This window comes from Symphalangus syndactylus, chromosome 4, assembly GCF_028878055.3.
Source record: "Symphalangus syndactylus isolate Jambi chromosome 4, NHGRI_mSymSyn1-v2.1_pri, whole genome shotgun sequence".
Classification (NCBI taxonomy): domain Eukaryota; kingdom Metazoa; phylum Chordata; class Mammalia; order Primates; family Hylobatidae; genus Symphalangus; species Symphalangus syndactylus.
Window position 1 is genome coordinate 13,949,784 of NC_072426.2, and position 26,780 is coordinate 13,976,563.

At 38.6% G+C, this 26,780-nt stretch overlaps 1 protein-coding gene across 41 annotated transcripts in view; it reads left to right on the top strand.

The window, feature by feature from the left end:
- Nucleotides 1-282: 282 nt before the first annotated feature.
- The window catches only part of SNAP91 (synaptosome associated protein 91), a 160,005-nt gene continuing 133,507 nt past the window's right edge, over nucleotides 283-26,780 (top strand). For 18 of the 41 annotated variants that reach the window (XM_055274089.2, XM_063637802.1, XM_063637811.1 and 15 more), the window contains exons 1-2: nucleotides 833-944; nucleotides 1,833-1,992. In XM_055274089.2, coding sequence (XP_055130064.1) covers nucleotides 1,863-1,992 — 130 coding nt within the window. In that variant the 5' untranslated portion in view covers nucleotides 833-944; nucleotides 1,833-1,862. Of the gene's footprint in view, nucleotides 675-694; nucleotides 1,374-1,832; nucleotides 1,993-26,780 lie in introns of those variants that run through there. The other 23 variants (XM_055274090.1, XM_055274093.1, XM_055274101.1 and 20 more) reach the window with 6 other exon arrangements.

Below are 26,780 nucleotides of genomic sequence, written 5' to 3' on the forward strand. Positions count from 1 at the left end.
TAATGGCTGTGTTAATTATTCTCCCTTCAGCCGACCTCAGTATCCGTTTAAGACTAAAGCGGCCAGAATTACCTGCTCACCCGGGTTCCCAGTTGTAACTGAGACAAGCGGAGGAGCCTGAGGAGCTGAAGACGCACAGGTGACGGTCGCTGATGGCCGGCAGGATCTGACATTTAAAATCGCCCTGCTCATCTGGGCCTCCGAGCCTTTGACAGGCGGGCGTGTCAGCGACAGTGTGGGGGGAAAAGGGGCTGGGCTCCGCCAGGCAGCGCGCGACGACGCCCTCGCCTCGGCCTTCACAGAGTAGAACTCGAGAAGCCCACTCGCCCGGCTTGGCCAACGCCTCCCCCGCCCAGGGCTCCCCGCGCAGTCGGCGGGCAGGTGTGCGCGGTGCGCGCTCCCAGTGCGTGCCGGGTGCGGAGCCAGCAGCGGAGGGGCGGCCCGGGGCCCAGCGGAGAGCCGCTAGCTGGGTGGGTGTCGGCCTCCCAGCCTCCTTCTTCTCCCCGCCCGCCTGCCGGGGATGCTTGCGCGAGGCGCCCCCTCGCCTTTGAGCTCCAGGCCCCGGGGGGCGGTGTGTGTGAGTAGCTGGGAGGGGGCTTCGAGGCGCTCCGCCGAGGGCTCGTCCGGGTTCGTCCGCCGCCGTCACCTGACTCGTCGGAGGCGCCAGAGCTGAGGTGGGGGCGGGGATGGGGCCGCAGCTTGGAGCGCTAGAGAGACGCGGCGGCGCTGGCAGAGGAGGCGGCGGCGGGCGGGTACTGGCTTCTAGGGCCAGGGGCGGTGGGCGCCGGGACCGCGGAGCTGAGGAGCGGGGCCCGGCCGGGGCTGGAGACTTCGCGCCCGGGGGCACCGGGTCTTCGCGCGCTCGCACACACCCACCGGCGCGGCTTCCCTCAGCGGCCCGGGCTCCGCTCATCCTGCGGCGGGCGGCGCCGCTCAGGGGCGGGGTGAGTACCCGCGGCCGTACTAGGCCCCCTCCCCGCTCCAGGGTCGCGCGGGGATCCGCAGAGGATAATCCCAGGGTGCGGAGAAGGGCAGCGGCCGGGTGACAGCTCCGCGGAGCGCTCCAGGGCGGGCGGGGGGCTGGGCTTCGCCGTCAGTCCGGCTCCGCTCCAAAGCCAGGAAGGGTGAGGCGCCCCAAGACTCCGGCGCCTCCGCAGAGCTCCCGGGCGGCCCCTGCGGCAGGGATTTGGAGACCGGGGGGAAGGGGCCCGGGCGATGGGCCTCGGCGAGGCTTTGGAGCCGGCGGCGAGGAAGGAAAGGGAGGCGAGGGCATAACATGGCGCAACGCTAGGATAATCTGCTTCGCGACTGAGGGAGGACGAGCCCTTTGCTGCAGCAGCGCGAGGAGGAGGAGGGAGGCAGCCAGGGCTTGGGTATCCGATGCATTCCCCGAAGCCTGCGGGCTTCTAGGAGGAAAGTCTGCGGAGGTGGGAGGTGGGCACCGGTGGGTGCGGCGCCCAGGGAATAACCCCGACGCACGTCGTGGCTAGTCCAGCACCCGCGGGTCAGGTTGCAGGGAAAGTGCTGATTGACAGGGGGGTCCCCAGGGGGCGAGTCTGGCCCTATGTAGGGGCCGGGGGAGAATGGGGACGGTGTCACGATGCTGCGACTGGAGCCCACGCTGGGGTTCCGTGACGGCCCCACTCACGGCCAAGACTCCCTGGACCGCATCGCAGGAGCGGGGCTTGGCGCGTTGCTGGCTCCGAGAGGTGGTGCCGGGGTGGGGATGGAGCAGGAGAGAGCCGCCGCGCGGCTGGAGGAGGCAAGGCCTGGGTGCTTGGAGGGTAGGGTCTGCGGATTAAAGCCGGACCATTTCCCCTTGTTTCCTGCAGAAGAGGAGGCAGTAGACACGACCAGAGAAGATGTCGGGCCAAACGCTCACGGATCGGATCGCCGCCGCTCAGTACAGCGTGACAGGCTCTGCTGTAGCGAGAGCGGTCTGCAAAGCCACTACTCATGAAGTGATGGGCCCCAAGAAAAAGCACCTGGACTGTAAGCATCTCTTTATATAAGAGGGACATGGGCACGGCAGAGGCGCCTGGGATGCTGGTGGTGCTTGGTCGATAATGCTGTGGCCTCTGATAACTCCCATCCAGGTTGCCCCTGAGCTGAAATTCTCCAGCTGTGAAGGTGTTCCCTTGGGTTAGCCATGAAACCTTGTCTTGTGAGCCATTTTTTTCCTCTTATTGACCTCCAAGGTCTTGGTGGAGGAGGAAAAACACACACACACACGCATATATTTATATATATACATACATACACACACAGAGATTGTACACTCTGAATTAGATGTTTTTCACCTTTTTTTCTTTCTCCACCCATCCTCCCTTCTCCAAATTAGAGGAAATTAGAGGTTGCACAGTCAAAAAAAAAAAGATAAATTTATGGAAAGTCAAACTTGTCACCCTAGTTCTTTCCTAAATACATTTCAGATAGTTCTAAGGTAGTATAATCTTTTTCAGTGTTGCTCCTGAGGATTGTTTTTGTGAGTATGGGTGTGTGTGTGTGTGTGTGTGTGTCTGTTATGTTACCATACCAAACAAATAAATTCAAAGTACTGAATGAGGAAATTGGACTTCATAGCTATGGCAATTTCATTTTACACATCCTGGCACACTTTGTCCCATTCTCAGAAAATGCTGGGTGAGATGACTCTGCTATGGTCACAAAATGGATGTACTTCCCCAGCATCTGAGATGGTGCAATTTTAGATGAAACCATTTAATTCTTAATATTGTTTTTGTAACTGGTTATTTGATGGAAAAGGCTTTATTCTACTCTGGAATCTATGTATTTCTGAAATACCTTAATTAACAGTAAATATTTTGTCACTGAAGGATAAACAGAGGCACTTAGAAAAGAAAAAGGCTTTCACCTGCTTTGGGTGCTGAGGCTTCTCATAAGTCAGGCTATGTGAGTATATGTTCAGCAGTTGCTATTTAGTTCTCTTGACCTGCTTAGGATCTTCTGTTCTATTGTGATGTTTTTGGTAAAGGTGAGTGTTGGCATGAGAGACACAGGTATGGCCATAGCCATTTCCTCAGCTGGCTTCCTTTGCCCATCTTCTGGGTTTTTTTGGTCTTGGGTCTTTTCCCTACTATTTCCTTTGTGCAGCTAAGAAAATGGCACCAGTGTCAGAATTCACTCTAGCCCTATTATCTGCATAAGCGAAGCTTGATGAAGCTTACTACTGGACATCGTAAGAGCTGTCTAGCCTTGTGAACCTGTTGTCTCATAGAATTGAATAATTTTGTTTCTAGAAGCTCATCTGAGGGGAAGGTACCATTATGCCTTTCCCAAGGGAATGTTTAACTAAATTTATTGATTACAGCATTATATGTTATATATGCAGTACAAGATGAAAGAGGCCACCAGGGCCAGGGCACCTAAGAGAAGTGGAAATTGTAAATTTATGACCAGCTCACTTTGCTGCAGCATGCTGAATCATTTAGCCATTTTCCCATCAGTTTCCCCAACTCTGGAAGGATGATTCATGTCTTAAAGGTATATATCAGTCTAGAAAATCCTCATAATATAAGAAAGGTATAGGTTATGAATTTGCTACATGCTGATCTATAATGAAAATGATAAATCAGTATACTGCTGTATTTCAGAGAACATTCACAGGTTTGAACATTTCATTAAAACATCATTCAGATAAAGACTGACTTCTCCAGATCTAAATATTTAGTCACATTAGTATTTTAGTGGAAAAGTCTTTTGAAAATTTGAAGGTAGGAGGTTTTCCAATATGATTTCTAAGATGTGGAAAATAGGGGGAAGATTCCATGTTATAAAAGAAAGCAGCTGAAATAGGAACTGGTGTTGAATTATTAATATGAATGGTCATAAGAGCTGAACATTTATTGAGCAGTTACTATATAGCACGAATTGAGCTTTATATTATTAATCTTTCGTCACTTAATGGGTTCAGGGAGGGTAATTAACTTTCATGGCTTTTTCTTTTTTCTCTTTGTGAGATGGAGTCTCGCTCTCTCACCCAGGCTGGAGTGCAGTGGTATGTTGTCGGCCCACTGCAGCCTCCCGGGTTCAAGTGATTCTCCTGCCTCAGCCTCCTGAGTAGCTGGGACTTACAGGCATGCACCACCACGCCTGGCTCATTTTTGTATATTTTTTTAGTAGAGATGGGGTTTCTTCATGTTGGCCAGGCTGGTCTTGAACTCCTTCCCTCAGGTTATCTGCCCACCTTGGCCTCCCAAAGTACTGGGATTACAGGAGTGAGCCGCCACTTCCCCTGGCCAAACTTTCATAGCTTTTAACCAGTGCACTTAACTGCCATCTGTAGTTTAGTAATATACTCTACTGAGAGAGGAGAGAAAATGAACCACATTAACCTAAATGGTCTAATCTCTAAAACACCCGCCTTGCTTGCGTAGCTTTCTCTGGAATTGAGCATCAAAATCCCATCCATATTGCAGTCATTATAATATGCATGAAAAAATTTTAATTCTGTCATGAAAAAATTGAATGAAAACATTTTAATTCTGTTGCATAAAAAATTGACCAAAAACCAAGCACTGAGGAGTATTGGTTAGTGTTTTTTTCTTTTTAATGTTTTACTTTTCTGGTAAGTCATAAAATAAAACATCTACTTAAAACCAACTTTTGGATGGAATTTGGAGACATAGGTATCACATTACTAATACATACTATTCTAAGAAAAGATGATATGGAAAACCTGAATATATATGTTACATGCATTATTAAGAGGATATCTTTGCTCAGAATTCTTTGTGAAGTTCCTTTAAAGAAACAGTAAACTACCTCAGTAATTTATTCACAGGTTTTCAGTAAACACCAGTTATAAAAGTGAATTGTTATTAAAACGTGCAAACACATAATTAAATTTCTCTATAGCCATTGAAGCATTCTCAAGTAGTTGGTGTTTTAGTTTTGAAAATATTAAATACTGGTTGGGAGAAAAAGAGCACAAAATGTAGAGTTTGGGGGTTTGAAACAAAAACAATTTCAATTTATTACTAGTTTGATTTGTGTATAACTTTTTAGTTTGGAGTTTAGATTGGAAGATTATAAAAACAGATTTATGGTCCTATCATTTTTTAAAGGTATTGGATTAATTGGGCTCAAAATCCTTATGAAATATGTATTTAATATTAAGGTACTGGTTTAAATGATAAATTCTTTTCTCTTTAGGTTGATAGGCCAAGAAAATTATTGTTGTTAGTCATGGTGACTTATAAAATGATTCTTAAAGATATGTGATTTATACACTTGAAGAAATGATTTGTTAACATCTGAGGGCAGAATTATATATGGTGAAAAGGTCGAAATGAAGAAATTCTAAACATTTATTCCCAGATTTTTTTCTTTTTTCAGTGACAGCACTTAATAATCTAAGTAAGGATTATATATTTTATGGCACTTTTGGATTATGTAAAACTTTCATTCCATACTCGAGTATAATAATGTTGCCCTTTGTATCTGAAAATTAAATACCTAACCAATATTGGTTTGACATTAACTTTTCTGGGTCCACCTGTACATCCTCGCCTCCTTTCCCTTGTAACTTTTTGTACCTATTTGCTAGCATATAAAATATCCAGGACTCAGTGAGTGTTTACGTTCTTAGTTACGACTGTTTGACACTTCAGTGTTGTTTGTTTTTTTCTATTTTGTATGTGATGCCCTAAAGGATAGCCCAAGTCAAATAATAAAGTAAAAAGATCAGGTAGTAATAGGCACCCAGTACCTACCCAGTATTGTGTCAAGGTTGAACAATAAAATAGAGTTGGTCCAAAGTAACATCTGCAGGGGTAAATTTGGAAAGTTTTGCAGCCCTGCTATATGATTCATTTCAGTTAGTAGTGCTTATGAATGATTTCTATATATGCTACATTGTTAAAGTATCCTATTTATGATGATCAGAATTCAAACCTAGACATTACTATTAACATCAAAACAAACCTTATGAAAAGCCAATTTGGTTTTCAGTAATCCTATTTTTTCCATATTAAACACTTGAAGCTATTTAGTAATGAGCTTATCCCACATGAAAAGCAAGCGCTTCAAGTTCTGAATCTGATGTTTGAGAGATACTAGAATTTTACTGATGATTCTGTTCCTCCCAAATTACGAAAAAGAAAAAGATTATGTCTCTTATAAGACTATCTGGTAAAGGTAGTAGGAGATATGGACTGAGTTTTGATTCAAGACAAATACGGGCACATCAGCCCAAATTCCTGCTGCTTTAATTTTATTCATAGAATATCTGCAAAAAAGTAAGAAATTTTGTGAGTAAAAATAAAATGAAAATTTAAACCTGAGTTTGCTTTGCATAAATGTGCTTAGTAAATATGGAATATATTTTAATTCATAGAAGTTCCGTTAGCACACTAATTCAGTAGACACCATATATTTATATTTTGTGATAATTTAGCAGCGTTTTCTCTAAGTGCTGAAAGATCCAAAAAGTAAGCAAAGTTTACTGAATAAAATTAAGTAGTACAATGTGTAAAAGATTAATAGCACTAGAGTAACTTTGAATTTGAGAAGTATACTAACTTGCTGTAAATATGTTTTAATTTGATTTTTGTTCTCATTTAACTATTAATTTTTTAAAAAAAACAAAACAAAACACACCCTCTCACTTTTCTGTACCAGAACATAATCTGTTCCTTCCTCGTGATTTTAGCAGAAGACTCAGACCAAGGGTGAAGAGATGGGGGAGATACACTTCTGAAAAGCATTTAATATGATTATAATTCATACCATATATGTGTAATGGGCCCAGTGTGCATGATTCTGTGACATTGTCAAAGATGCTCAGTGTCCTAGGAGGGGAGAGAAGAGACCATGTGATCAGGGTTGGCAGGAGCGGGGGAAGCAGAGTGACAAAGAATCTTAGGTAATAGGAGGGAGCATGCTTTAAAAATGACACAAAAATAATTAAACAGAATTGATAGCAGCTAGTGGAACAATACGGATTTTTTTTTCAAGATCTTTTTACTTTCTCATTTTCAAAAGAATCTTTTTTTAATGGTTTAATTTTTAAATATATTTGAGTCACTTTAGATTTTTTTTTCACTTTTTGCAGTCGATGTGGTTAGCAGATACTTTCTTAGAATAAAATTGATAACTCAATTTGATTTTTAAAAAGTTGTTTTAGTGATTTAAAATGTTGATATGGAAAAATATTAAAAATTATATAGATAGTAGGCAAATTCATATCCTAATTGCAATATTAGCTTGTAGCATTTTAAATTAAAATATAAATTTCTTGATATATTGCCCCATTAGTTGTACTGTTTAATAAATGCTGGCTAAAGGTTTATTTGTAATTTAATCTGTGCACTTAGTTGCCATGGACCTCTCTTTTAGCTTTTCATAAATAAATATCCTTTAAATACCTTGCCTCCTCCCTTCAATTGACTGATGCTGGGCTAGGGTGTTCTTCGGAGCTTATCTTGATAAAGAAGGTCAGAAGTGACATATAACCCTATTCCCTAGGGGCCGAGGGTGCTTTCCTTACAGAGTTGTATTTTAAGTGAGTCAACTCCTGAGCCAGCATCTACTAAGAGAACCTTCAAACATAATCATAGTGCATTTAAATAATTTGAAAAATCAAATTCCTTGCCATTAAAAATATTTATCCTTAGTTTCATTTCTTTTATAATGTTTTCTCGTTTTAGAAAAAGGTATTGTTTATTTATGAAGGGGAATGTTGGCTGTATTTTTTCTTAGGCATTTATGTAATGTGGGAGTTACCCTATTTTTTTCTTTCTCACCAAGGGAAGATTGGTTGAATGGCACACCCCTGTGTCAATTGCACAATGACTTGTGAGTAAGAAATTACAACTCTTCCTTGAAACAATTGGGTGAAAGCACAAACCAGAGACAGTTGTACCCTGAAGCCCACAGTCTTTCTAGCTGTTTTTCTGCTGTCTCTTCATTTGTCCCAGATGTGTGAGGATCCTCCTCTTCCTTGTGTACAGAAGCCTTCTTCATTATTCATTTTTAAGGAGGATCTAGCATTTTCTCAAGAGTTTTCACCAGGCGCTGTGGCTCCCGCCTGTAATCCCAGCACTTTGGGAGGCCAAGGCAGTCAGATCACCTGAGGTCAGGAGTTCGAGACCAGCCTGGCCAACATGATGAACCCCGTCTCTACTAAAAATACAAAAAAGTTAGCCAGGTGTGGTGGCAGGCACCTGTAATCCCAGCTACTCGGGAGGCTGACACAGGAGAATTGCTCGAACCTGAGAGGCGGAGGTTGCAGTGAGCCGAGATTGCGCCATTGTACTCCAGCCTGGGGGACAAGAGTGAGACTTTGTCTCAAAAAAAAAAAAAAAGAATTTTTAATGTGTCATTCCTGGCTACTCAGGAGAGAGAGAAGCTAGGTCTCTCCCTGCTTGGTGTAGTTTTGCTTTTGGGCCTCACCATTTGATTTTTCTCCTAGGCTTAGCTTTTTTTATTTTAAATTACAACTGTCCTTTCTACATGAGTTATTCTGTCATCTCTATCTTTAACATCTTCTGTCTCTCTTATAAGTATTTTCACATATCTCCATTTAAAACAAACAAACCACACACATGTCTCTTTGGCCTTTATTATCTTGATAATAGCTTTTCAACAACCAACCTGTCATTCTTTGCTTTTTCTTTTTTCCCATAACCAAGTTGCTTGAAACAGTGATTTACTCACCATTCCAAAGAAAACAGACACAACTATACCTCTCTTTAAATATTCTGTGTCTTTGAATGACATAATTCATGCATGAAATCTTAGAATTGCTATTGGATGCCAGGCATTGCCTACTCAATTGCCCAAGCCACTAACTTGAGAGTTATCCCTCATCCCTCAAACCCAGTGAGTGATAATTATATAAACACTCTCTGAGCTGGATGCAGTGGCTCATGCCTGTAATACCAGCACTTTGGGAGGCCCAGGCAGGAGGATCAGTTTACCCCAGGAGTTTGAGACCAGCCTGGGCAACATAGGGAGACCCCATCTCTATAAAAAATAAAATAAATTAGGCACGATCCTGTGTACCCATGGTCCCAGCTACTTGGAAGGCTGCAGGGGATGTCAAGCCTGCAGTGAGCCATGATCATGCCACTGTACTCCAGCCTGAGTGACAGAGCAAGGCCCTGTCTAAAACAAAGCAAAACAAACAAAAAACTATCTGAAATCTCTTTCTTTAGTTGTCTTCTGCTTGATTTAGATCAGTAATAAGCCTCATCTGTAAAATGAAGATTAATTATAGTACCTACTTCACTTTTAATGAGTCATACATAAGATAATACATGTAAAATACCCAGCCCAGAACTTGACACACAAATATGCAATAACAGTTATTAATACCACTACTAATAATAAACATTACTACTACTATTATTGCTACTACCACCACTATAACAATTCCACATATATTGCCAGGGATTTGGCCCTTCTTCTCCATGCTTGTTTTTGCCCCCTCCTTTTAATTGTATCAGTTTTTCCTTTAATTCCAACTTTCTCTTTCTGTAGTTTGGAAGGTATATATACTATTTCTGTTCTTTTAGTGATTAGTCTTAAAATTTTAATATGCATATGTAAAGTCTGAAGTTGATCAATATCTCTTTTTTCTTCCCAAGAAATTTAGGAACTTTTAACTTCAATCACCTACTTCTGTCTTATGTGCTATTATTATTCAGTGTTTTTAGTTCCACTGTAGTTTCAACATGTAAAGCTGTACATTATTATTTGATGAAGGCAGTGTTTACTTAGATATGCCTACCTTGTAACTGACTTCTTTGCTCACCATTCCTTCATCATATATAAGATTTTCTTGAACTATATCCTTTTCTTGAACTATATTTTGGAGACGATGTATCTGTATATAAGATTCTAGAATGACAGTTATTTTCACTTTGATAATATTTCAGTCATTTGGCTTCTATTATTGCTCTTAGGAAAATTTATCTGTCTACCTGCCTTTAGGTAATTCCTTTGTTTGACGGGGGCTGCATTCAAATCTTCTGTTTGTCTTGTCCTTCTGTAGTGGATGTGTGTCTAGATGTGGCATTGTTTTTTGTTTATTCTATTTGGAATTTGTTGGGTTTTTTAAATCTGAGAATGTATGTCTCGCATCAAGTCTGGAAAATTCTCAACTTTTCAGTTATCATTGATGATTGCTTATCCTCATTCTCTTTCTTTTTATGTCCTTCAAACATGATTAGAAATATGTTAGACTTTATTGCATCCATATAAATCTAAATATACCTTTTGTATTTTCTAATGCTTTCTTTTCTGTTGAGCATGATTTGTTTTTCAGATACCTTCCAGTTCATTAATTCTTTGTTTAGCTGTGTCTTGTCTGCTTTTATGCATTTTTAGTTTTTTACTTTATTTATATTTTTTGTTTTTGAATTTTTTCAAATTTGCCCATTTTCTGGATAATTATGTTTCTTGCTAACATTTTTGAGTTCCTCTTTTATTTCTTTACCATTTTAAACAAAACTAATTTTATATTCTATATTTCATAGATCTATGACATGAAGTTCTGTTTCTGTTGTTTTTGCCTGATGTTCAATCATGATTCCTCATGTGTTTTGTAATTTTAGACTCTGAGGTCATGTTGGCCAGTACTTCATTTGTGGGAATCCTAGGGAGCCTGGGGTCACCTAGAAAGATTTTGCTTCAGAGAGGTCCCACAGGTGCTGCCATTCTGAGACAACCTGAAGTTGAATTCTGCTCTTGGAGCTTCCCATCCAGTGCAGGTCCAGATCCATAATCCTTATCCGTAATTTGAAAATTCAAAATGCTCAAAAAACCAAAATTATTTTTGTAAATCATTTGGTAGGAAAAGTTGACCATATATAGTCTTTACATACTGCTTATCATGAAGAGTCATATGTTAAGCTATAAAAATATTGTCATCTTATGGTATGCTGTTCAGATTATAGTGAGGTGTTACTTAATATATGATGTCTGTACCATAATACCTTTGTAGAATCTGCAAACTCATGAACTCTGAAACATATATCGCCCTAAGGGTCTTAGATATTGGAGTGTGGATCTGTAGTATAAATTTGAATAACAAAGTTCATCAGGGGGAAAGCTATGGTTACAAATGCCCCAGATATTTTTTTCCCTTATCTACCCAGAGCCTAGGAAGAGCAGAACACATTTTGCCTTGTCTCCTTTTACTGAGAGGTATTCTTTTTTGTTTTTGTTTTTCTCTTAATTTTACTAAGGGAGTAACCCTTTGAGGATCCTAGCTTTATATAGTGGTCTTAGTTCAAACTAGTTACCTTGCTTAGTCTCAAAGGCCTTGTCCCTTGTTCCCCACAGGGCTGCTAGAATCTAAGATTCTAAGCCACTTAGATTAACACATGACTTCAGGGCAGCCTCCTCTTCAGTATTACTTTACCATGTGGTTTTCTGCAATTTTTTTGTTTTTATTTTTTGGCCTTGGAGATTGCTTTTATTTTCTTGTGAGTTCAGCCAAATGAGTGGAAGGATGCCTGTAATATTTATCCAGGTTATCAGGTGTTTTTCCCTTGATAGTCCACCTGTATGCTAGATGTGGAACCAGCCTATTTTCTTATTCTTTGTTTTTGCCTACACACACACATACCCCACAGTTCATTGCTGAACTACTTTGAAACATTCGATTCACTATATTCTGCATTACTTTTGGGCCTTTGCATGTGCTGTTTTTAAGTTTTAATATATTTTTAAAATCTAATTTCTAAAACTCGAGTTTTAGGCATTCTTTTCTGTGCCTACATCGCCCCCTGTGCATATATTTCTTTCATATCCTTCCCAGAGCTATAGTGGGATTCTCTTCAGTGGTTGTTTTCTTCCTCTAGTCTGTAGTTTCTTTGAGACTTATTCCTCACACCAAACATAGCATGATAGCAGGTTTTGGTAAATGTTTATTGAATGTTTTTATTATGCTTCATATTTCCCTAATTTTATACCTTTGTTTTCTCATAAACTTTCTACTTAAAAATTTTACTTTTACCTGATAAACTTCAGAAGAGCAAGGATTTAAACTCATTTCTTTCTCTCAAAAAACTATAAAAGCATAGAAGTGTAATATTGGAGGAATACAAACAAATAGACATTAAATTACTTAATGTATATAATTAATGTGTATTTCCTGACATCCTCTCAACACTTGCATGGCCGTGATGTGACAACGATTTAATCTGGGGAAAATCAGAAAATTGATATTAAAAGTTAGAACAATGAGCAAATTGGTAAATTTGAAAAAAAGTTAGATTTTAAACAATTATATCCATGATTTTTGGGTTGTGGATTTAAAGCATATGTGGACTTCTCTCAGTACCTACCATTAACTATTAGATATTAGTTGGTTAAGTATTAGTATTAGAGAAAATCCTTTGCCGGCATTGTGTGTGTGTGTGTGTGTGTGTGTGTGTGTGCAGCTATTTTCTTTAGAGTTGGATACAGTTGGGCGGCATTGTTTTTCAGTATTCATTTTATAATTCATAACTACATATATTATACCTGGTTAAGATAATTACAAAAGAAAAACAATTTCAAAAGTGACTACACACTTTCAATATTCACTGAAATGATAGTATTCACTAAGTACTTGGTGATACTATTCATTAACGTGATAAAATTTCCATTAACAACTTGGGGGCTTTCAACAAGCAATTAAGGAAAGGGGGCAAGATTAACCTAAAACTTAGGGTTCTTTTTCCTTTGTAAAAAAAGCAATAAATAACAACATATTTAATTTTATTTTTAATGACCTACTTGGAAAAATTAGAAATTACTTCCAGTACTGAGTCTTTCACTAGCTTACTTAGCACAATCCCATTATTTATTCATTTAACAAATATTTGGATAATTTCCAAATGCCAGGAATTGTTCCAGGAAACAGGGATACCATGGTGAACAAGATAGGCATGGCCTTTGGCATCAGAGAGCTTGTGACTTAGTAGGGGAGACAGAAAATTAAAGAAATAATTACAGGTGATTCAAAAAGAATTAAGTTTTAATAAGGAAGGTGAAGACTACAGTGGAGGCACTTTGCAGAGGAAGAGATGTTTAAGCCCAGACTTGAAGAATGAAGGAGACTTAAAGTAGGTGAGGTGTGAACAAGAACTGCTGCAGAATGCTATCTAGGAAGAGGCTTACAGAGAGCAAGTCACATTTTAAGGGTTTGAAGAAGTTGAAGGTTGCTGGACGAATGAATTTAGGAAGACAGAGAACGTTAAGAAATAACAGCAAGGTTGTAGATGGCCTGAGATCTGCAGGGATTTTTAGACTCAGGAGAATCTTAGAAGTTGATCAGCCTTTTCAAGTTTATAGATGAGTAAGCTGAGTCCCAAAGTGGCAAAATTACACTTTCTGTATGTGTTAATACTGAATAATTCTTATCTACCTATCTTGAATAGGTGCCCTAATATGTAATTGCCTTATTCACCTAGTTCTGATTGTTATATCTAAACCAGTGGATTTCACTATAATATCACTATGAACCTGGTTAGTGTCAAAGTGTAGAGCTTACAGCTGTTCCAACTTCTAGCTAAATAATTCAGTTAGACAATGGCTTCATGTAGTTTTGTTGTTTTTTTTCTCCCTAAAACATCTAGGTTGCAGTGTGTTCATGTTTTTCTGGCCTCTTCATTGTGTATTTTAACATGTAACATTCTGGTTTTGGCTACCCTTGAGTGAGCATGAGTGTACCCGTGGAAGTTTCCATAGGAGGCTGATTGGAGACTGTGCTAATGAGTGGGCTGTGACCAACTGTTTAACATATGAATCTCCTCACTCCTTTGTGGTTCTTTCCCAACCCCCCACAATAATTCTCATTATTGTTCCAAAGGAGTTGCTTAATTTTTAGTTATATTTTATTGCATTTTGTGAAGGACTGTGTTCCTTGGTGACATAACTATGCCAGTGGTCTATTCTATATATATCTTAATGGAATAGAAATTTGACTTTGGCCCCTATTGTAGATTATACTAATCATTTCGTAGGATAGTGCTGTGAATTAAGAAACAAGTGTTTTTTCAGATCAGCTCAGCACTACTTTCTCAGGTGGAAAAATAGTATGAATCGAGCACTCAATTGCTGCGAGTGTAAATGGGTATAAATATTTGGGAGGGTGGGTTGGCAATATTAATCAAAACCCTTGAATATCCTTTGACCAGCAAGTTGAATTCAACAGCTTTATATCAGGTAAATAATTGGAAAAATGTTTCGTTTCCCCAAAATTTGTTGCATCAATGTATATAGGGGAATGCAAAATTGAATATACCCAAATGCTTTTTTTAAAATGGTAGTGTATTCAAACAATAAGATACTGGCCAACCTTGAAAAATGAGCTTGTTAAAGTATATTTGACGTGGAAAGGAAAATTTATGAGATGGGATCATAAATCCATAAATCACAGTTTTCTTTCTTTCTTTTTCTTTTCTCTCTTTCTTTTTTTTTTTTTTTTGAGATGGAGCCTTACTCTGTCACCCAGGCTGGAGTGCCGTGGCTCAATCTCAGTTCATTGCAACCTCTGCCTCCTGGGTTCAGGTGATTCTCCTGTCTCAGCCTCCCTAGGAGGTAGGATTAGAGGCTCATGCCAACACACCCAGCTAATTTTTTTATTTTATTTTTAGTAGAGATGGGGTTTCACCATGTTGGTCAGGCTGGTCTCAAACTCCTGGCCTCAAGTGATCTGCCCACCTCGGCCTCCCAAAGTATTGGGATTACAGGCATGAGCCATTGCACCCGGCCCCACAGTTTTCATTTTTTTAAAGTATGTGTACACCCATAATTTTGGAAGAATATATGTCAAAATGTCTGTCAGTTGGAAGATTTTTGTTTTCTAATTTATACCCGTATTAGTCACGACTGTTGTGTTGGCAGGTTACAGGACTATAGATCAAAATAGTTTTGGCAAAAAGAGAAGCATTTTAGTCCTTGTAACCAATATGAGGAAGAGGCAGGGGTGAAGCTTGACCTCTGTAGTGCTTGTTCAGGATTCTCCCTCCACCTCCTATTTCTCTTGTTTCTGTTTCACACATTAGTAGTGAAGTACCTCTTCCATTCTTGAAGACTTTTTCAGTGATTCTGAACTAAAGCTCCCAGGTTCACATTATCATAGCCTCACTGAGAGAAATGGGTTCTCTTCCTAGAGAGAGAGTTTTCCAAAATCACAGGGAAGAATTCTGATTTGCTTAGCACAGGTCATGGTTGACCCATGTATGTGGCATGATATTATGATTGTCGGTCTCAACCAGAACTACATTGTTGGGAATACCAAGACCTAGTGGCATGCTACAAGTTTAATTTTTTGCTCGTATCATAGTCTGCCATGGATGGCTCCTCCTTTCTAGAAATTCTATCATCTAGAGCTTCAGAGTCCTCCACTGTCATCTATGCATCTGGCTTACAGAGGGAGACAGACAAAAAGGGGAGTATTGTAAGAGAAAATGTAGGTCCAGGCCTAAATATCATTTCTACCTGTATTCCATTGGCAAGAAATCTATTAATGGCCTCATCCAAATGCAGGAAACGCTGGAGATGAAGCCTAGTTGTGAGTCCAGGACCAGAAGGAAATGGGATGTGAATACACAACATTCATTCTATCATGCCCATGGAAAAGAAAATTAGATTATAGTTTTTTCATCTGTAACTTAAAAATACTTTTTTTATGTCAGTGGACTCACTGCGTATTCCTCCATTCTTGGTAGACACTGCAGATTAATCCTGGCACTCTTTTCTGCAAAGCTTTGATTTTGCCTCAAAGTGCATCCATATACAGTGCTTTAGATTGTCACTGTCAATCACTGTTGACACTTAAGATGAAATAGACTTGCTGTCCCTAGTCTAGGCAATTTATCCATGCTGGATACTAAAGCAAGCTGCTCACTAGATTTACATAGACCCAGAAACGGCATTCAGCATGGATGGTTCCAAGCTGGGATTCATCTGCCAGTGGCCCTGTCTTTATAAGCTAGTAATTCAGTGATTTGTATTGTTACGCCCTAGGGAGAAGTTCTTCCTCTCTCTGCTTGATAGCAAAAGGTAGTTGTTCTTGATTTTACATTTTGCATTAGTGGAGACAGTTATAGCTATTGTGAGACAGGGAAAAGACATTTTGAATTTTGCATTTAACATTTAAACTTTCTTCCAGCATCGAGTCTGATATTAATCAATTGCCTTAAGATATATCTAATGCAAAGCATATTAGTACCCAAGAAATTTTCTTTGAGTTGCTACTTAGGTACCTACATGATTATAGTTTCTTTTTCAATTTAAAATAATTTTTTATTCAATTGTTTGATGTATGATACATTAGCAGTCTCTCCACTACAAGATTCAAGTGAAGAAAAAATAAAGGCGCTCTTTAGAGTGAAGGAGAGGCCGATGTGTGGAGCACTTACTGTTCCTGGCCCATGTATGTGATTGATTGACATCATCTTCGCAAAGCCCATTAGTTAAATACCCTTATTCCCAGTTTACAGAGGAGGAAAACAATGCCCAAGGAGGTTAAGGAATTTATCTAAGGTCCCACGCCTAATGAGGGGAGGAGTCAGGATTTCTTCAGCAGTCCTAACTGCAAGACTTATGCTTTTTTCTTTTACATAGTGATTTTTGTTTGTTCGCTGTCTCTAGTGTCACAAGTAGCAATAATCAAAAGCAAAAACAAAAACAGTTAAAACATCAGGCCCAGTGTGGTGGTACATATTTGTAATCCCAGCTACAGAGAGCCTAGTAGTTTAAGACCCAGCATAGGCAACATAGTGAGACCCTGTCTCAAAAACAAAAACAAAAACCCACCACATGAATGTATGATTGTTTTAGGAAGGAAAAGTGGGGTGAGATCCAAAGATAGCTAATTAACTAGATGGGTAAAGTTCTGTGAAGGCCCGTGTCTAGCTAATAGGGAAAAAAGTGGAAGGGGATGGGTTCAAATGACTGTCCTTGAGCCAGTCTCACCCCTCATCAGTTATGTCTTTTGATGATTTGCTACTGAAGCATTTATTTTAACATGCTTGTTAATTAAGGACCTTGGGGGTGGTGGAAGGTACAGCAGAAAGGGTACTGATTTGTGATCAGAGTGCCTAGTGTAATTCCAGGCTCTGCTGCTTTCTGCGTGTGATCTTAGCTACATTAATTTAATTTCTTTAGACCTCAATCTCCTCTTTTGTAAGGCATCATGGGGTTATGGTAACATTTAAATGGGTAATTTTTTTTTTTTTTTTTTGAGACAGAGTCTCGCCGTCCTGCCCAGGCTGGAGTGCAGTGGTGAGATCTCGGCTCACTGTAACCTCTGCCTCCCAGGTTCAAGGGACTCTTCTGCCTCACCCTCCTGAGTACCTGGGATTACAGGTGTGCTCTACCACGCCCAGCTAATTTTTGTATTTTTAATAGAGATGGGGTTTTGCCATGTTGGCCAGGCTGGTCTTGAACTCTTGACCTCAAGTGATCTACCCACCTTAGCCTCCCAAAGTCCTAGGATTGCAGGCGAGTACATTTGTTAAAAATGGCAGTAACAGCAACAACAAACTTCAATACTTAATTACTCTATAAATTATTGTTATTAGAGGAAAGAGCCTTTCAGAATCTAATAGTTCTTTTCCTAGGTATCTTTCAGGTACTGTAAGCAGAATAGATATGTACAAAGAGCTCAGCCTCAGCTGCTCTGGGCTTGTCTCTGACATCTACTTGAGAGATGATGGTTTATTCTTGGAAGATAAGAGAAGATAATGGGGCAATTATGCCTTCACTGTACTGTTTCATTATTTGTTGATAAATGTTGTAATTACCAAAATATAACTTACACTTTATTAAAATCGTCTCCTAAAATCAAATACAAATGACTTTGGAGTGTCTGTTATGGCTTTCGTTTATTAGTATAGATTGTTGAGACTTGATAGGTTTAGACTTAGCATTTTTTAGATGTTACTTTACACTTTTCAAATATTTAGGTTTTTGTTAAAGAAGATTATTGCTTCTTTAAGGAAATAATGGTGGTTGTCCATTGAAGTGTTTCAGATACATGGAAAGCAATAAAGAAAAACATATATGGAGTGACTTTATTATTGGGCCTGGGTTCTTCATGGTCAGCATCGTATACTATTCTTAGGTTGGAGCTGAAGATGTAAATGCCAACAGGGAGGCACTAAATATATTTGCATTGAGCACTAATAAATTGCCATTGAGGAGCAATTTGTAAAATATTTAGAAAACGAGTTGATCTAGTAGGGATGTTAATTAGAAAATGACAATCAGTAGTTCTGGTGAATCTCGATATACATTGTATATACTAATAGTGAAATATATTTGGACTTTGACCATTTTAGTACTAATGAAAAGGTAGAGAAGACTGAGTAGAACCATATAACAGAATTTAGTTAGTAAATAAGGTTACTGATATTCATTGTTTGGATTGAAGATGTTTTGAAAAATTGTTAGTGGATTATTTAATCATTTTAAATTTTACATTTAAGAATTTAGTCCTTATAGCTAACAGTAAGCTATGTAATTGTGGTTAAGAATTTATAACATTTAATAAGCTAATTTACCAGGTACAATATAATTTTAGGGAGGTTATAATTCATAGAGCTTGTCAAAATCTTAAGTAGGTCATCATTAAGAGCTATCTTATTTTTAAACATTTCATATGTGTTGTTGTGTATTTCCTAAAATTGCTACAATTAGCCAGGCTCTATTTAAGAGTGTGAAAAGGACAAATGTCTACCTTGACTTAGAGGTACCATTTTTGAGTTAAACTTCATCAGTAGCAGAGCATTAGACTTGAAATGCATAAGAAATTGAATATTAGCAATTTCTACATCATAATGTGATTGATTATGTATATCAAATTTTGCATATCTTATCTAAAATGGTGTTATAGTGTAGTTTAAGTAATTTTCCTTATATTTTATGAAAGTCCTTAAAAATATTTATGCCCTTCTTACACTAATTAAGTAATAATTTTTAGATTGCTAGTTAGTACAGGAACTAATCTAATACTGCCCATCTCATTTTTCTTATATGTGAACAGTTAAAAATTGAAAGGTACTAGAGCATGAGATATACAAGCAGAAATTGCCCATTGTAAGACTTACCTGTCTCTTGTGAGCTAAAGATTCATTATTCCTGTTTCAAAATTTATTCCTATGGAAATGCATCCGATTTTAGTAGGCCTTCTCTTTCCTTAGAGGTATGTTAGTCAAAATGGATATAACCAACCAAACAAAACACTTATTCAATGTATCTGTTGCTTTAGCAGAAAATTGAGTATTTTATTATTAATGTGTAACTGAGCTGCATTGTTTTCTTAGACCTACAAACCTTCTTTCAACAAGTGCTTCCTAATTTTGAGATCTGAAAGTATGTTCCAGCATCTTTTGAGTCATACAACCAAAGTATGAGATCACAAGTCTTTTAAAAAGTCGTGCTAAGGAGAAATACTTCAGAAATGTATTACATTTGTTTTGGATCACAGTATTATTTCTCAAGAAGAGATCTGTTCATCATAGTAGTATTAGTAAGTATTCCCTGAAAAAAATTCAAATATTCAAATTAAGTTATTGCTTTTGTAACCATAATCATTAGGAAAACTCTCAAATGTGATGCTCACTTTTATCCTGTGTTTATACAAATTTACTTGAGAGGATTTTTATATTCAACAAATGCAAACAAGATTTTAACTCATTGTTCAGCAAAAGGATCGAATAGGAAAAAATCAAGATTAGTAAAAATGTTTTAATTTATAAAATGAGAAAAAGTAAATGATGAGAAATAGAAAGGAAATAAAAGGAAAAAATGAGACAATTATAGTAATATACTTAAGATAAAATTTTATATCTTGAGAAAAAGGTAAAAAGTTAATGTCAAAATAGAATGCGTAAGATAGAAAAGAAAGGAATGCAAGACTGCTAACATGAAGAAATAAAATGTTTGGAAACAAATTTTTGGTATGGATTAATAGAAAATTATAAGGATATTACCATATTCACAATCTTTGAGGAGTGATGTCAAAAATTATTTAATGAATTGTTTTCTAAATGCGTGTCCTCATTCTTTTCTTTACTGTCTTCTCTCTTGATTTTTGTACTTAGATTATGGAATGAAGGGAGCACCATCATACTGAATTTGAATTAATTTTTACTAGGTATTTTTATATTTATCTCCAAATTATTTGGAGGTTTTCATTTTTAGTGCTTATCTTGTTTTCATTTTTACTAGTAGTCTACCACTTTTTACCATTTTTTGTATGAGTAAAGTATATTAAAGTTCATTTGTCATAGCTATATTCCACTAATTTTTACTAGAGACCGTAGTATATTCTTCTAGGTGTTAGTTTTCTTGCTTTTATGATTTTATAATTTGTTATGAAAGCAAAAACAAAATTTTTAATTTTGAGGGATTAATTGGATGACAGTTTGAAAACTGTGCCATGTAGTCTTATAGACATGTTATAAAGACCTCAGTATATTCAAGTATAAAGACATAGCTGACAGTTCGCGAATCATGATGGCTGCTCTGTTATCAAGCTGTTTTGGCCTGCCACCAGCTTCCCTTTCTTTGGGTGGTCCTAAATGTCTTTGTCCCTAATATTGCAGATGGGATAGCAGGTTTCCTAAGCCCCACTCTGAGCCATGATGGGTGGCACACCTGATGATGAAAGATCTTAGAGCATAGACACTCTTGCTACTTCTAAGCAACACTTAATTTCATCAGGGGTTGGGGGTATAGGTAAACAGAGGGTCTTCCGCGAACTTACCACTTAGTGAGATGCTGTAGGAAAACAGAAAAGACACAGCAGCCTCTACTGGGAGCCTTATAGCAGAGACATATAAGCAAACTAATAATAACATGCCATTATAAGTGATATTGTGGTGGTATGACTGATATGTTTTGAAAGCACAGAGGTGGAAATGGCAAATTTTGCCTGAAGATAGTCAGGAAAGGCTTTTAGAAATGGTGATGTTCACTTTGGGAGGCCGAGGCGGGTGGATCACAAGGTCAAGAGATCAAGGCCATCCTGGCCAACACGGTGAAACCCCATCTCTACCAAAAACAAAAAAATTTAGCTGGGTGTGGTAGCATGTGTCTGTAGTCCCAGCTCCTCAGGAGGCTGAGGCAGGAGAATCGCTTGAACCTGGGACATGGCAGCTGCAGTGAGCCGAGATTGCACCACTGCACTCCAGCCTGGTGACAGAGCAAGATACTGTCTCAAAAAAAAAAAAAAAACAAAACAAAAAAACGAAAAAAGAAAAAAGAAATGGTGATGTTTGGCTGAGTATTGAGGGACAAATAGGAGTTTTCCAGACAAAGAAGCATGACTAGACATGGCATATTTTGTATACAGTAAAAAGAGAGGAAGGTTGGGGCTTGGTAGAAAGAATCACTGATGTCAGCCCTAAGTTTTATTTTATTAAGCAGTGAAAAGCCAATGCAGAGTTTCAAACAGGAGAGTTCCATTATTACTTTTATATTTTACAAATATACATCTGGTTATGTAGAAGATGGCTTTATTAGAGCAAAAGGAGACTAGATAAAAAGATATTAGAGTGAGTCAAGTGAGAATAAGAGCCTGAATAAGGAAATAACCAAGGGAATAAAATGGAGAGACTAGATTTGAAAGGAAATTCTGATGCAGAGGCTATGGGGTCATATGTCAAATATAAGGGGGAGAGATAAGAGACCAGAGAAACCTATATTTTAATCTTGGCTCATAATGGAGTCAACCTCCATGGGTTTGAAAATATTTTTAGATATCTCACACTCAACACATCCAGGATCGAACCCTTGTTTTCCACGTCCCTCAACCTATCTTATCTCAGTCATCCACCTCTCAGTAGATAACAACTGCATCTATTCAGTTGCTCAAGCCAAAATTTTGAAGTTGCTTGACTCCTTTATTTCTCCCCTACCCCCATTTCCTTCAGTCAGTCAGGAAAATTAGTTGGTTCTGCATGTCTGCAAAATAAATATAAATCCTACAATCTCCACTGCCCCTGCTAGTCCCAGTTTTCATCATCTCTTACCAGGACGACTGTGATGGCTGCCTGATTCTGCTTCTGTCCTCCTGTTCCCAACAAAGTACTCTTAACACAGCAGTTGGAGTAATCCTTTCAAACATATTTCCAGCCATGGCACTGCTATGCTAGTAACCCCCATTTCACTCAGCCAAACTTTCAAAGGGTTTATAATGGCCTTTCCAAATATCTGGATAAGTGAATGAGTGAAGTGGCCTCTGCCTGAGATGAGCTTACACTGGAGAGGGAGAAAATGGAATATATGTAAAAAGAAAATTATATTATTAATTATTTTTAAGTTCTTGGACACACCGTGATACAAGTATAGTTTAGAAATTGTAAACCACTTATATTTTAGTTGAATTTCAGGTGAATTTTATCACAAACATACGGTCCGTTTAGGATATTATTATTCTTATTTCCTGAAGGACATGAAATAATTTGCTGCTAATTTTTTCTTAAAACAGTGTTTTCATTTTCGCCATATTAGGTAAGAATAACTAAAACCATACAGTAAGCATAAGTTCATTTGAAGTGACTGATATTTTATCACAAATCCTCCTGAACATGTCACTCTATCTACATTACAAGAACTCATCAAACCCAAGTATGAGATTATCAGCACCCTAAAGGGTTAACAGCTAGGTTGCATGAGGCATAGGGTACCTGGCTAACTGTAATCAAATAAGTCATGTTAAGTCCTGTGTTATGTCCATTTCTCAGTACCAAAACTTAATAAACTTGAGCTTTATCAAGGACTTACATTTTTATACAAAAATTATTATCCAAGAAAACCAAAACCTAAGTAGCATAACTTTCACGCCCATCAACACAAAAAGGCATTATTGTTAATTAGCAAGAATGTACAGTTAACACACTGGTAACAGTGCCTCTCTTTTTTCCTAATAGGCTTTATAGAAGTTGGCATTCATCTTGTCCTTACTCAGTTGTACTCTCATGGGAAACAGCAGTAAAGAAAAGTTTGATTACGGTCTACTAATTGAAATTAGAATTGGTAAATTTAGTGTCATCCACTGAATCATTCTGTTAATCCAAATGGATATAATCATTGGCATAAAAGATGTTTAAACTGCTGTGTATTACACTTGAAATTTAGCTGAGCCACCTAAAGCACTAGATAATATAATAGTATGAAAGTGATTATTTTCCCATATAGTGGCCTGGGCCCAAATTGGGCCCTAAATTTCAGTAATTTATTAGCTGAATTAGTCACCAAAGACCTACTAGCCATAGTTTAAAGCACAAATCTTTATAAGTGCTTTGAAAAAAAGAGACTCTTCCTTAATGTTTAAATTTGAATAAAACTCCTTACACTCTCTACCCTTGATTTGTTGTTAAATACCTCTGTAGCCAGTAACTCTTAAAAAACTAAGTAGTGAATTTTATTGAGAGTTATATAAATATTATCAGCTTATTCAGATGAGCATTTCATGTTGCCAAAATAGTGCTTAACTAAGTAACCAACTATTACCTGTGAGAGTTCATCTAATTTCACATGTTTTGCAGGCCTGGTGTAGGAAGAACTCAAGTAAAAGACAAGAAAAAAAAAACAGTGTTGACTGTGGGATATTAAGGAAGGCTAGAATTTAAGTAACTGAAGTAAAAGCAGAGTATGTCCCAGGTTCGCAACAAACATTTAATCAGTGTCTACTGTGCATCTACTGGTAGATGCTTGGGGTACCTTAATGAACCAAACAGCTGAAAATGCTTTCCTTGTAGAGCTTACATGTGAGGTAAGGGTAAGATAATCAAAAAGAAATAAACAAAAAGGTAAGTCAATTGGGTAATATGTTAAAGGTGAAAAAAAGACCTATTTTTTTAAAAAGATGGAAGCACAGGTATGGGAATGCATTCGGTAGGGCCTTGAATGTGAGATAAAGATGACTGGATTTTCTTTGTAGGTGATTGGCTATTGAAATTATCTGGAGCAAAAGAATGATCAGCTCAAAAGGGTTGTTTTGAGAACCTCAGTTTTGTTTAATGCAGAAAGGATTGGAGAGATGGGGAATCTACTTGATAGAACTGTCTTGGAAGTCCCGAAGCAGGTTCTGCAAGGTTGGTAGGAGGTGGTTATGGGGAAAAGGTTAGAGTTGAAGACATGAAGAAGTTCATACCCCTTAGTATGGTGTCAACATAGGAAAAGGCAAGGGTCAAAGATAACAGAGGTCCATACACTAGTTTTGCCCCGTAGAATTATTAAAGAAGAAATTAAACAGTGTGTTATAGTCTTATAACCTGCTGAAATTAGCGATTATTCTTATGTTTTCCTAACTTTAATTATTTTTAACGACAATGGGATGGATGTTTTCTGACAGGGAAAGCCAAAGTATTTATTATTTCCTTATTTTTCTCTCTTAGTCTGTGCCAAACAACACAGCAGGCATTGTTCCTGCTACTTCTAGCTTTTTGCCAGAAGCAGGATTTTTTCCAATATGGAAGGAGGCCTGGATCCCTGAACTGTCAGGTGTTGCTATATTTATGGGTGGCACAGAGGGAGTTTTCCCCAGCCAGCAATTACGCTCTGAGGGTGTGACCTGGCAACTGTGTTAACGTGGGGTATATTCTGACCATTCCTTTAACTTTCTTAAAGCATAAATACTGGGACTGTGGTATCCAATCATAATTCTTGTCTTGTTTAGATACTGACGGACAAGTTTTGCTTCTTTTTCTAACAGGAACTTAGATCAGTAAAGGCGTATGTTCTTTAAACTAAAGAGAATTTTAACAAGGTCTATGCCCATATTGAATATTCTCCTCCCTTTTTTGCTACTTGTTGGTTATCTTCTAGGAAAGAGGCACAGATCTTGGTGCTGTAACTCATTTTAAGAATAATTGTCATGGCTTTCTCCCTCCATCTGTTCTTTTGAAAAAGTGGAGTCATTGCAGAATGGTTCTAGGATTTCTTGTAACTGTGATTAATGTCAATGTGATATTAAATAGTTTCTGATTTTTTAAAAAATAACAGAGCTCCAAGACTTGGAGCAACTATTACAGGTTTTTAAGATAAGGAAAAAGGAGCATTTTTTATGGTTCTCTCAAAAAAGACTTGTTTCATATCCACTATATTTCAGGAATTTTGCTGGTGAAGCAAAGCTTGCATTCTAGTAAAGTACACAGGTATGTGAATAAATCTTCATGATATCGTGAGACGAGCTATAAAGGTGTATACAGAGTGCGACAGAAAGGACCTTGTTTGGCAAGGTCCAAGGACGCTTGCAAAGGAGGTATTGTTTGAGCATCTAGGATGAATTGGAGCCCACTCACGGACTGGCGGAAGAAGAAAATGCCAGGCCAGGGGAATAGCATATGCAAACACATACAGTTGTGAAAGAGCATGGGGGCTTCTTATTTGCAAGCAGGCTGTGTGTGAAGAAGTAGCAGGAAGTAGTGGAAGGTGAGTGGCAGGAGGTCTGTGTCAGCCTTTCCCAACCCATGTTCCTCATCTAAACCATGGAATTCAGGGCATGATTTGAGTGAATATTTTCTTAACTTTTTCAATGATAGTATTTAATGCCAGTCCAGATGCATGAAACAGAAGTTAACTTCTTACATATAATGACTGCTTTAGGGTATTGGGAAACCCAGGTTGAAGAGGACTAGATTGTATGAAACTCTTCATGTCATCAGACATAATCACATTTGTATTTAGAAGTATACTTTTGAGAGCTGATTAAAAATAGAAGGAGAAAAATGGCAGGGAAACAAAGGTATGAGGCAATTGTGATAGTGATCCACACAGAAGATAGTTCGAAGATTATTAACACAGAGCAGGGAAACTGTTCCAGAGATTTGTAGGTGGTAGTATCTGTGTGATGTGATGGTCGACTGAATGTGGAAAACAAGAAAGAAGACAAGGATGATGCTGAGCTAGAAAGCCGAGGGGCCTTTGTGGATGGTGGTACCATTATCTGAGCTAGGCAAAGTCGGTTTGAAAAGAATTTTTGTCTTACTGATCCATCTTAGACTATCCAGGTGTACTAGAAGTATGGGCATGGAAGAGATTGATTAATGTGTTAGTCCATTTTGTGTTACTCTCAAGGAATACCTGAGGCTGGATGATTTATAAAGAAAAGAGGTTTATTTGACTCATGGTTCTGCAGGTTGTGCAAGAAGTGTGGCGCCAGCACCTGTTTCTGGTCGGGACCTCTGGAAGCATTTACTTGTGGTAGAAGGCAAAGGGGGAGCAGGCATGTCACATGGCAAGAGAGGGAGCAAGAGAGAGAAGGAAATGCCAGGCTCTTTTTAACAATCAGATCTCCCATGAACTAATAAAGCATTCACTCATTACCGTGAGGACAGCACCAAGCCATTCACGAGTGATCCACCCCCAAGGCCCAAACACCTTCCATTAGGCCCCACCTCCAACATTGGAGATCAAATTTCAACATGATAGTTGGAGAGAACAAATGTCAAAACTATATCACTTATTAAGAGACTCTTGACTAAGAACAGAAGAGGACTGAGGAAATCATCTTAGGCACACCCATTATTTAAGAGATTGGGGGAAGAAAGAAGGGCCAGTAATGGAGACTGAGGAGGAAAGACAGAGATAAGAAAAAGGCCAGAAAAGGGTGGTTTTCCCAAATCCCAGGAAATAGGACTTTTAAAAACTAGGTCAGGATTGACACACAGAATAGGGTGGAAGCTGGAGAGTGCCCATTGGTTTTGGCATTTTGGAGGACACAGCTTACCCTGGAGGAGATTAGGAAGCATGATGGGGATGATGGTCATATGGCAGAGGCTTCCAGAGGCTAGCTGGTTACAATG